The sequence below is a fragment of the Furipterus horrens genome, unplaced genomic scaffold (genome assembly GCF_987537825.1).
Source record: "Furipterus horrens unplaced genomic scaffold, mFurHor1.1.pri manual_scaffold_7, whole genome shotgun sequence".
Taxonomy (NCBI): Eukaryota; Metazoa; Chordata; class Mammalia; order Chiroptera; family Furipteridae; genus Furipterus; species Furipterus horrens.
In genome coordinates this window covers 5494557-5506807 of record NW_028327177.1, presented here as the reverse complement: position 1 = coordinate 5506807, position 12251 = coordinate 5494557, and the positions used below count along the sequence as shown (strand labels likewise).

The 12251-nt window shown below is 50.1% G+C and overlaps 1 protein-coding gene across 1 annotated transcript in view; it reads right to left on the bottom strand.

Moving 5' to 3' along the window:
* Window positions 1-12251, bottom strand: part of KCNQ3 (potassium voltage-gated channel subfamily Q member 3) — a 191048-nt gene that overhangs the window by 12082 nt on the left and 166715 nt on the right. Inside the window, exon 9 of the mRNA XM_090283350.1 lies at window positions 7057-7083. Coding sequence (XP_090139476.1) covers window positions 7057-7083 — 27 coding nt within the window. The remainder of the gene's footprint in view (window positions 1-7056; window positions 7084-12251) is intronic.

Here is a 12251-nt window from a genome sequence, read left to right as displayed (position 1 = left end):
AATTAAGTAACATAAATTGCATGAAGCTGGTACCATAACCTGGTGTCCACAGACACCCTTCCACGTATAGAACTTAGGGGGTGTCCATAAGCTTGGACGGGGAAAACAGGGTCCCTTCAACTGACTGACATCTAACTGAAATTTAGCATGTCTTTCCCTATTACGATGTAGGTAATAAGCCCCAGTCATATCCTGAATGCCCCAGTCATAAGCTGTGACTTCCCACAACAGAAATCACAGATCACGTCCTATCCTGTTATCTCCAGGGACTGCTGTGCTTGTCACAGCTCCAAAGTTACAGTAGCATTCAGCCTGCCATCAGGCGTTGTCCCCAGATTTGTTGCGGAGAAGCACGTACATACATGATCACATCTCGGATGTTTAAATATTGTGATGGTTATGTTTCAATATAGTGTTGCCCCCTACACACCTTGGGTTTAACGGTGCAGGTTCACGTAGAGTGGATTTGTAAAAATAAATATACAGTTGGCCCTCTGCATTCCCCTGGTTTCCCCTCTACAGATTCAACCGACTGAGGATCAAAACAGTATTTTTGATCTGTACTTGGGAATCCACAGATATGGCGGGCAACTGTGGGCGCTGACCTTTGCCATTTCATATAAGGAGCTTGACCTGGAACCGATCCCCGTGGATACCAGAGATGACTATGGTTACATTTTGGGGAGTCAAAAAGTCACATGTGGATTTTTGGCCATGAGGGTCACATACCCCAGCCTCCGTGCTATTCAAGGGTCCACTGTAATCAGTTTCTTTGGTAACCACATGCATTTTATTTATGGATTCAAAATTGTTATTCTGAGAAAGGGTCCCTGGACGTCGTCCTACCGCCCAAAACATTCTTGGCACGAAAAAGCAGTTAACGAGTCCAACGCAAAGTTCTCCTGGTGCAAAATGAGCTGTGCCTTGAAGTCCGGCTCTGCCCTTCAGCATCTGGGTGAACTTGGAACTTGGGCACATACATCCCTGAGCCTCCGTTACCTCAACTTGAAAATAGGGAGAAGCACTCCTGCTTCACCCGATTGCTATGGGATGATGTCGGTCAGGTCTGGGCTTAGAGCCTGGCACATAGTAGGTGCTCTATAAATATGAATTTCTTCCTTCTATTTCTCAGCCCTGCGGGCGGGAGGAGTGAAGTCCTTCGTGTGCGGTACACCCCAGAGAGGAGCCACACTGCACGTCTTCACCCATCAGTGTACTCAGCTCAGCGGCTGCCCTTCCGTCACCCACACAGGCTTATCCCACAGTAGGGGCGCCATGCAGTCGTGGAACGATGGCACAAGCAAATGAATCTGCACTGACCCGAGGTAATTTGGCGTTTCTAAAGGGGGTGTCTGGTTGTCACAGCCGTGTGCTTAGTGCCAAAAGCTGCTGACGTCTTTGTGCTGTGGTGTGGTGAGGAGGTCATGGGTGCTGGAGCTGCAGAGGAGGCGGGGTCACCCCCCAACCAAGCAGGTGCCCGATGCTCTCCGAGTACCAGGTCCTCGTGCGCTAAGTGAGTCTAACAACACCTGCTTCCTAGAGGCCTGGGGAGCGCGACACAGGATAGCACCCGTCATGTCCCTGGCCTTCAGCCTGGCCCTGAGAACGCACAGATAAATGAGTGAACAGACGCCTGAAGCCTTGTTAGTCCTGATCTCCTTGGGGCTGCTCTCTCTCCCCCAGCACTGCTACAAGAATAAGCCGCCCGGCGTCAAGTCAGAGAAACTCCAATACTCAGAGAGTCCACTTTCCCTGACCTGAAGTCACAGTTTTCCAACCTGCTTTCCCCACCGGAAGCAGATGAATGGCTGAAAATATCAGGGTCCGTGGGCTAAAGAGTGGATCAGGCGGGAACTTGACCGAACACACACGGAAGACTTTCCTACCTGCGAGTAAGTAAAAGGGGACTGCACACCAGTCACTTCTCAGGCCCCCTTCTTCCTGGCCGCTGCCTGCATGTCGTGAGCGTCTGTCATCGTCATCCCACGCTCACCAAGCCCTTGCTGGCCCCCCCAAGCCTCCTCCTGTGTGGCTGGGTACACACAGGCCCTACAGCCGGTCACCCACTTCTTGCCTTTTCAGAGACCTCGTTCTCCTCTGCCCTTTAAAACTGCCTGAGCAGCAGCCCCTTGGATATTATGAACCCGCCTCTGCTCCAAAGACACGCTGTGCTTTCCTCTGTCACAGAGTTTAACGTCCCGTGGGGGGACAGTGCATTCCCACGTCTGCCCCACCCCACTGGATGGTGCGGTCCCACCAACCGAAGACTCTGCCCGCTTGTGTCTCTGAACCCAGCACACGCCCCTGCTGGGCACAGCCCAGTGTGCCAGGCGCGGCAAAGATCCTGGGCTCCAGGGCAGTAGCAGCCCGGGTGGGACAGTCCTGAGGAGGACGTGCCCTAGGACACCGGGCTCCTCCTCTCTGCTTCCTCTCATGCACGACAATGACAATCGGCCCCCGCTTCCCAGGGCTGATCAAGGGTTAAGGGAGGACTGCGTGGGGAGTGCTGAGCCACTGCCCAGGATGCGAGGAGCCTTCCAGAAGACGCTGGCTGTCATCATTGTCTCCGTAAAAAATCCTCTTCCCGCATCGGCAGGAGATGGCTAATGGTGTGTGAAAAGGATGGATAAAATTTCCCAGGCCACAAAAAAAAAAAGGTCATCTTTTTTTAATAAACTGAAATAAGTTCTTAGGATTTATGTATTATTTTACAGTCCTCCTTTTAATTTATTTTTATTTTTCTATTAAAGTTGACGACATTCTGTATCATATTATTTTACAGTACGCCTTCACGCTGGTCTCAGACACTCCCCATTGTCACTGATCTTGACCTTGACAGGAGATAAGTATATGAGGACTTAATTCCAGATAAACTAAGCAAGACAAAGGTAATGGCAGCCACTCTGTCCTGACAGGAAATCTCAGCATAAGTGCTGACTGTGGGGAAGATAATGAGAGGAATCTCTAGGTTCTATCTGGGCTGATTTCGGGTTTCGCTTGTTTGGCATTTAAATGGCTCATTGCAACCTCTAACAGTCTGAACAGCTGTGGCTGCATTCACTTAATACCCCGCTGGTCACAGACAGTGGGTTCCGTCAGCAATCGGAGTCTGGATGTGCTGGGCACCATTCAGAAACCTCGGCTCCAAATGGTCGCCATCGCATCTAAGAGGCTTGCGGAATTCTCCCTCCAGCAAAGAGGGCGATGCGCTTACTTCTTAATTGTGTTGCCTGAACTCTAAGACCCCACGCGATAATCAGGTGCGAGGCAAAGTGCACCCCTGAAAATCAGAACGCATCTCTGCCTCTCTCGATATGGATTCACACTGCCCCGTTCAGGCCTTGGGCTTGGAGGTGCGGCTAGTCTGGCAAGAAACTGACATCAGATTTCCTTGGAAAGCCGGGGTCCCTGGTTGGTTAAGTACAGACAGACAATTTTAAAACATGGCTTAGAAAAGCTGAAACTAAATGGATTGGGGATAGAAAAGTAAAATCAGGATCTTCTGTCCTGGCAGAGGTAGCTCAGGTCCTGGACTCCCAGCTCAGGTCTCAGCCCCAGGAAAGTCCAGCCACAACTCTGGGCAGGTCCCTGACTTCACAAGTCCTGGCCTTTGCATCTGTTGGGACCTGTCCCTAAGAAAACCTTCCTCCCTTTTTCATCTGCAGGACTCTGACGCTTTATCTGACATTTGGCCAGACTTACTAGAAAGTACTGAGGTCTCCCCAGAACCAATCTGCTTCTCATGGCCCAGGTAGCCTGCAGTTTACTCTCAGAAACTCCTGTGTTTAGTTTTCAATCAGTTCATAATCCAGAGGGAATGGGATGCTATAAATCAGCACCCCACCCCCATGTCCCAAAGGGAAAAACTGAGACTAAGCCCTAGGACAGGTTGGGAATCACTCTGAGGTCAAACAAAATTGGTCCAAGTATCGTCTCTGCATCTCAGTCCCTCACAGCCTGGCACCGGCGCTGCAGAGTCTCGATGGCGGAACAAACTAAGAGTGATGGGATTGGGTCCAAGGCTCTTAGCTTTGCTCTGGGTAACAATTTTCTCATCAGTAAAATGAGGGGCTTGGCTTAATTGAGCTTCCCATTCCTATATACCTCGAACAGTCATTGATTCGAGGGCACGGAAGAGATTTATTGCCAACCTCATTCTATCACACCGTGAGATGAATTTCACATGGCTGATGTCACCGGGGGAGGCAAAGTGTGAATTACAGCGTCTGACCAAATACGCCTTCACTCCATAGCATACCCTGGCTTTGAGCCGTTCCCTGCCTCCACAGCTCCCTCTCACGGTAGGGACTCCAGCTACAGGAGCCAAGAAAAGGCAGGAGAACACAGAACAACGGACTGGGTTAACGGTCCCCAACGATTGTGAGGATCGGCACAGTAGCTGGGTCCAAGAACTACACAAATGGACCAACTGGATCTGAGTCCTACACTTACTCCAGTCTGAGCTCCAAGACTTTGAGCAAGTCACCTGCCTCTTGGAACCTCAGTTTTCTCCTGTGAAAGGAGAATTAAAAATAGTGTCCACTCATGGGCTCACTATGAGGGCGACATGTGTTTAGGACTGTACCCGGCAAACGGTAAGCATGCTTTATAAATGATTGTTATTATACCTGGATTCTCTGATGCAAAGAATGACCGTCTACTAAACTTGACAGCTTTGCTTTGGGAAAGACATAATGCAAGACAGGATAAAAAAGCTGCTGTTCAGACTGAACTGTTTGAAAGTGCAAAGTGAACAACTGGGCTCAAGCCAACAGTTATTATCAACAGTTGCAGTTTTTAAAATTCGAAAAATGCTTGTTTCTATCAGACAAATGCCCCTACTCATCAACAGCGCTGCACTTGCAATGAATAGTTATGACTGATGTAGAAAATGATGCACCTACCACAAAATATCAGTCTTTCCTGGTATAGTCTATAGAATAAACGAGGCTCGGTGTGGTTGATTGCTGATGTCCTGTAATGCAATATTATTCTGAGGGAATGTGAGATTTCATGGGTAGAACCGATACCTGTCAGGGGCAACTGTAATTTTTGTCTGCTCTATGTTTCATCTCCATCCCTCAGGAAAAAGGACCGTATTCTATTTGGGAGCAGATTCCTCTCATTTCAACCAAGTGACTAACAGGAGCTGCCAAGCGTAGCACTGTGAGCTCACCCCCTCTCGCTCTAACAGGGGAACACAGGACCCAGAGTTGGGCTGGCAGTAGCCTCTTACTCTCTGAGCCATTGGGATGGTCCAGGGTGCACACATGACACACAGTGGGCCCACCTAAGTGCTCCCCTGGGAGTTTGTGAACTGGAGCTGGGTGAAGGCAAAGGAAATCGTGTACGATCCTGGGGCTGCCTGCACCCACACTTCATCAGGATGGCGAAAGCCAGCTGAAAGAGTGAGATCAAAAAGAGAAGCAGGCGAGAGAGAAATCCCAGGAGGTCCCACTCCTTATTTCCCAGGGCTCCCATTGTGTCTGATGGGTGCCCATGGAGCCACGACCGATTCCTCCTAGTCCCAGCTGGATTAAGTCGGGTGTATGACGCTTGTAGGATAGAGTTTGTCCACGCATGCATCCACCCGTCCCTCCATCCACCCACTTTTTCCAGTAAGCCTCCCAATGCATCTCTCTGGGGCTTCATATACCCAGTGCACAGTGCTATTTTGCCTGCATGGTCCAGTTTGGCTGACTTCTGTCCCTGTCTGTATAGAAAAGTCTCTAAAGACAGATTTAGTAATTTGCAGTAGCAACACCTGGGTGATTTAAAACCCTGCCGGGCATGAGAGAAGGATGGGAAAGGGCACCCACTGGGAGGCCTGAGACCTAGACCGTGCAACCCTTGGAGCTGCTGGGCTCTGTAACTTGGGGTGATCCTCCCCATTGGGAGGCCTTGGGTTCTGTAAAAACGCCTGGAAGAGGGTCTCTGAGGTGTCCTTCCACTCTGCCTTAGCGAGCCACGAGCCGCTGCCGGCCCTCTAGCGGATGTCCCTGATACGGCCATGGCCAGTCCTCCAGCCTCCTCTACAGTCTCCCCTGGTGCCCCTACATCCCAACAGAGTCCAGGGGAGAAATGCTCATCCATTTGAAACGGGCGCAAAGAAGGCAGAAGCTGAACAGCGTTCCTGCGTGGGAGTGAGCCGGCTCTGTCTGTAACGTTCTTCAAGGTGGGGTTACAGAGGGGATGGGGCACCACGGGCCCCCTTGGAAAGGACTTGACCCTGTTTCCCAAAGACCACTGTCCTTAAGTGGGTCCCCTACAAGTTGGTCCAGGGTCCTGCCACCTCTTCTGCCCAAATCCCATCAGATCTGGAGAACCGCAGTTGACCTTAATGTCTAGAAGACTCATTGCAAGGTCCCTGAGAAGTTTGTCCACAATAATAGATTATAAATATATATGGTTTAATGTGATGTTGGCAGGAGATGGTCTTTCTTTACAGTCTCAAGTGGGATCCACGATCACCCTGATATTGTGGCATCTTCTTGAGAAGGACAGAGAGGAAGGGATAGAGAAGCACTCAGAACCCGGAAGCTCCACCTATATGAGTGTGCTTCACTGGGGAAACTTCCAGTTGTGGGGACCATAAGTTATAGTCTTGACTCACTGTTTAAAAAACAATCTGTGAGCCCCAGAAGTAAATGAAGTGAAATATCATGGTCTTAGTATTCGGACCTGAGTGTGAATATTGGTCTTTCCACTCAGTTAGCTGGGTGACCCAGAGGGAGTAACTCACCCTCTCCGAGCCCTAATCTCTTCAGCCCCAAAATGAGGAGATAAGGATGCACTGTGGTTGGGAGGACCAAGTGAGATAACATGGACAGGGCTCCAGGCACAGAATCCGGCCCCAAGGGGAAACTCAGGAGGTGGCTGTTGCTATGATCACTGCTAAGGTGTCCTCAGGTAGATTAACATAAGGATGGCACAGGGAATCGTGGTCCCCAAACTGTGTGTGACCAGCATGGCCGCCCGGGAACCTCCACCGTACAGAACTGGAGCCTCGCTCCCCACACAGTGACGGGAAGAAGAAATTCATAATCAGAAACATACCTGGCTGCCGATTCCAGCTGTTCTTTCCTGTAAGGAGATGAGGGGGAGAAAAAATAAAGCATAGATTACATGGAACCCTCTCCCCCAAAGTCGCCCCAAAGCTCCCGTTTAATGAAGATAAAGGACAGAGTGGAACTTGAGGACAAGATGGAGAGTCTGGATGGAGGGGCTCCCCATGCTAGACCCCAGGCCCCTGCTGCTTGGAGCTCCAAGGTTCCCAGCTCTTCATTCACTTACTTCTCCGGAAAACAGTGGCTGAGAACCTTCTCTGCCCCAGGCCTGGTGCTGAGCCCAGGGGACAGGCCAGGACACTAGGAATCTCACAATTTATCAGCTACACACCCACCACTCTGTCAACACCATCACAGTCACAGCTGACATCATCATTGCAAATACTACTGAGCAATAATCCATGGGCGGATACTATTTTAAGTGCTTTTTATGGAACAACTCATTTAATCCTCACGACAACCCTAGGAAGTAAGTATTACTACCATCCCCACTTTCCTGATGAGAAAGCCGAGGCACAGAGAGGTTAAGGAAATTGCTCAGGGTCTCACAGGTAGGAAGCAGCAGAGCTGGGACTCAAACCCAGGCCACAAGGCCTCACGTGCTAGGCCTCGAATTCCCTGCCTCTTCTCTCTGCCTGGGATAGTGGTGCTCACCCTTCCGGTTCCATCCTGCATTTCTTATCTCACTCCCCAGGGTCTACACTGAGCCCGTCCCGTCACATGTGGGACTGTTCTCAGGTCACAGTGTGTTGTAATTACGTGGTAGTCCATGAACGGTGGACAGAGTCTGTTCTTTTTTAGTTCTAAAATCTAAGCATCCCATACCCTGGCACGTGGTAAGTGCACAATAAAAACTGAATAAATAATTGGCCTCGCCCTGGGACCTGAGTGCAGGGAGAGGAGTTGGGGAGAAGAGAGGCATCATGACAGCGGAGTAAAGGGACCAGCTGGAGAGTGAGAAAGTTCTAGCTCCAGGTTCAGCTCAACACCCAGGTCCAGTGTGGCCTTGGGCCTCTGACCCAGTTCCTCTCCTGAAGCACGTGGACGGAAAACGCTCTGATGTTCTAGAATTCTCTGGGCCTCTGACCCCAGGAGAAGTAGAGGAGGAAAGGGTGAGGGGACGGGCTGGGGGACGGTAGGAGCGGAAGGACTGGGGAGCAGTGTTAAAGAATGAGGGGCCTCGCCCCCCATGCCTTCCTCTTCTCCAGGACAATGAGTTCACTCATGCCTCCTCTAGCATGCCACCTCCGCACCTGCCCACCTGCCCAGCCCGTAGCCCCCACTCACCTCTCAGTGAGATCTGCCCCAGGGTCCCGCCTTGAAACCCATCTCTTACCCCTGGCCCCACCCTCTGGCTTCCCTCTGTGCTGACTGATGAAGGGTCCCTGCTCTGACGACAGCCAATCCTCGGAGCCCACGGCCTCTGCGCTGCTCTCCGCTGGTCCTCCCCTCCCCACTGCGCCCGCCCTCATCCCGCTCCGCTAGACCAGCCACAGCCGCCACCTGCACTCGCTGGCCCCGCCTGCTCACTTCCATGCCACTCCGTGTCGGGTGGCTTCTGCGCCCACTGCTCCACCGACATGGCCCCAGTCAAAGCCCCAACGCCAAGTGGGAACATCCAGTGGGCACTCCTGGGCCCTGTCTTCACCGTCCTTGTCACAGGATGAGCACAGGGACCCCCTTCCTGCTCGCTGTTACATCCCCAATGACTCCCGCAGTGCCTAGCACATAAGAGGTGCTCAGTAAATCCTTGCTGAATGAGAGACTAGAATCATGAATAGGAGGCTTGTACCCAGAGAGGGTGGTCTAGACCTGCTGTCATTCGCTTTCTAGGGCCGGAACTGGGGGGCTTAGTGTCCCCCTTTCCCACTTTGTCTCCTTGTGCTGTAGCACCAGCTTCCTTCCAGAGCCAACCAGCAGAGATTAAGCACCTACCGGGGGCCAGGTACTAAGACAGGTATTTTCCCACATTTTATCCAACCCGACCCTCCCGGCAATAATCTTCAAAAATGGGTACTATTCTCCCACTAAGCCTTGCTGCGTCTTAACTTTCCCGTTCTCTCCGTAAATCACCCTTTCATCTGGGAGGATATAATGGCCTTTGGCATCAGAGCTGGGTTCTGATCTGTGTTCCATCGCTTACTAGCCGGGTGACATGAGAGAAGCTAATTAATCTCCAGTGCTTCATCCTATAAAAGCTGGGATTATGAAAAACGGACTTATCCATTCTGCTGTCTTCCAGGACATTCTAAAGACGAAACGAGACAGCAGGCGTGACCGCAGAGCCCACATTACGTGGCCACAGGAAGGATTACCGCATACCCTCCCCTCTATCCACCGCCAAGCACGCCAATAATCCTGACCCTGGTCATCCGGAACAAGTCCTGGTTACACAATGAATTAACTGGGACATTTTGATCAAGTCACTTTTACTTCTTGGGCCTACGTGTCCTCTTCTAATTTAGTTCCAATAGCGAAAGATTCCAGAGCTACGCTTTTCAATATGGTGGCCACAAGTCACAAATGGCTGCTAAGGTCAGAATGAAGCAAAATTAAAAATCTAGCTCCTCAGTTGCACCGGTAACGGCCGGATGCGCAATAGCCACATGTGGCCACGCGGTCACCACGCTGGGCAGCACAGCTGTAGACGGCCCTCCCACCGCTGTTAGGGACCCGGTCAGTGTGCACGCCCTCCTGCTGATGGAAAGCAACATCTGGTTTTCAATGTCTGCTCCCATCTCTACCTGCACAAAGGAAGGGTCAGTCTGTCAACCCCCCAGTTGCACCTTCTCAGACCCCTGCTGCCTGATTGCACCAAGTCCCCCCAGCCCCCCTGGCCAGCAGATCAGGAGACCTGGGTTTGGTCTCAGCTGTGCCCAACACAACGTGTGGCCTCGAACAAGTTCTTGAATTTCTGGGGACCTCAGTTTCTTCTCATATGAAATTGGATTCGGCCTTGAAATGTTCTGAGGTTCTTTGCAATTCAAAAACAATGAGTTTATAGACTTTTAAATTGTAAGAAAAGAAAAACAAAAAGGGACCAGCATCGTCCATCACTTCCAGCCCCAAACACATAGACACTTACAAATTAACAAAGGACTACCCTGAGCTGGAAACTCTGGTACGCACCACTCCTAGAAACGGGTGCTACATCTCCCTCATTTAACATCTTTGGGAGAACTGTAAAAGGGTGCAGCCACCATGGAAAAGAGTCTGGCAGTTTCTCGAAAAGTTAAACATAGAGTAACCGATTCCACTCCCAGGTGTACGCCTGAGAGCATTGAAAACCTATGTCAACCCAACATCATAGCCAGAAGGTGCATGCAGCCCACACGTCCATCAGTTGATAAATGGATAAACAAATGGGGCATGTAAAATGGAATATTATTCAGCCATAAAAAAGGAATAAAGATCTGATACACATGATAACATGGGTGAAACTTGAAAACATCACACTAAGTGAAATAAACCATACATAAAAGGACACATATTGTGTGGCTTCATTTTTGTATGAAATATTAAGAATGGGAAGAATACACAGAAGATTGATTCACGTTTGCAGGGGCTGGGTGGGGGGAAGAGAACGCAGGAGTAACTGCTATATGTATATGTGAATACACTAAAAACCACTGAATTGTCCGCTTTATAAAGTAACTTCTATGGTATGTGAGATATATCTCAATAAAGTTGTTATTTTAATAAAAACATCATTAAAAACAAAAGCAGTGTATGATCAACCACTTCTTTGCCATTAAACATGTGGAATGAGCTGGAATTTAGAGGTATTCTTTTGGAAGGGCCTGCCTTGTTTCAGAATGGTTGATAAGTGAATTTCTCAAGTGACTTTACCCTTTTGTCCTTGAGAAAAAAAAAAGAAGAAAGAGTGTTCTCTGTTAGTTTCCAAGACGTTCTCATATCACAGCAGCTGTCTGCAGCACACTGCACTCCTCCAAGTCCCTGACAGCTATGTCAATACGTTGTTTATAATAAGTCAACCCAAAAGAATGGGCCTGTTGCCAAGATCTTGGTATGCATAGCGAATGGAAATCATCTTGGTTCTGTATTCAATGTGGCTGCACATGTTGTTTTTGAGTTCAAGGTCACTCTGTTCTCTTAAGGAGGAGTCACCTGCCATCCTAAGGAGACTCTTGCTACACTAAAGAAGACTGATTCTATGCCAAACCTGAGAAGGTTACAGCAACGATAGAACTTTAGAATCAAAAGGAGCCCCGGAGGTCATTTCTGTGAACAAGTAAGTCTAATTACAAGTAAGAAGACACAGGCAGGAAACCCACACTTGACCGCTCATTTACCGGAGCCTCGTTTCTCCTCATCTCCTTCACGCTTACAAGTCATCAGTCCCTGAGTTATCCCCCCCCACCTTTGCTTGTTCCCTCTCAGGTCCTCTCTCTACCTAGTGCTTTTCCTTTGGTCTAAGTCCTTATTTCCTCTCACCCTGAATCCTGCAATCATTTGCTAGCTGATCTCCTTGCCTACAATCTTGAGCTTGTCTAACCCATCCCACACTCCTTCCTGTCATCTTCCTGAAACACAGATCTGGTCATGTCATTCCATGGTCTCGTGACTTCCTTTGCCTTCAGGGCCAAGGTTAGACTCCTTCACAAGTTACCTGGGGCCTCCGTGGTCTGGCCTAGCGCTTAGCATATACAAGGGGCTCAAAAATAGTGGTTGACTGGATGCTCAAATACAAAGAGTCCCATGCCCCTGGAACTTCTGGGGAGGGACAGAATGACCGCAGGGGAGGCAGGAGATGCAAGCTGGGGCCTGACCTTTCAGGCCGTGCGGGGCACAGTCAGGATTTGAATATTTTTGTCACGGTCGTCTACTGGAAGGTTTGATGCAGGGAAATGAGTCAGCTGAATCCAAATCTCTTGGGTTTCCTTAAATCTTGACCACAACCTGGGGATGGGATGAAGGGGTAACTCAGGCCAAGTTCAGCCACTGCTCTTGGGTTCTGTAATGAATACGTGGGAGGGCGGGATGAGAACAGAAGGAGCCACCTGCCTAGTACTGGGTCACACTGTGGTCCAGGAAACCAGAGACGCTCGGCAGAAACGCACTTCAGAGCAGGCCGTAGCCCCAGCTGTGAAGCTGAGGGTCCCTCCACTTTCCCTCCCAATTCAGGAATGTAAGCGGTCCCGCACTCTCTCCACGTACTCAGAC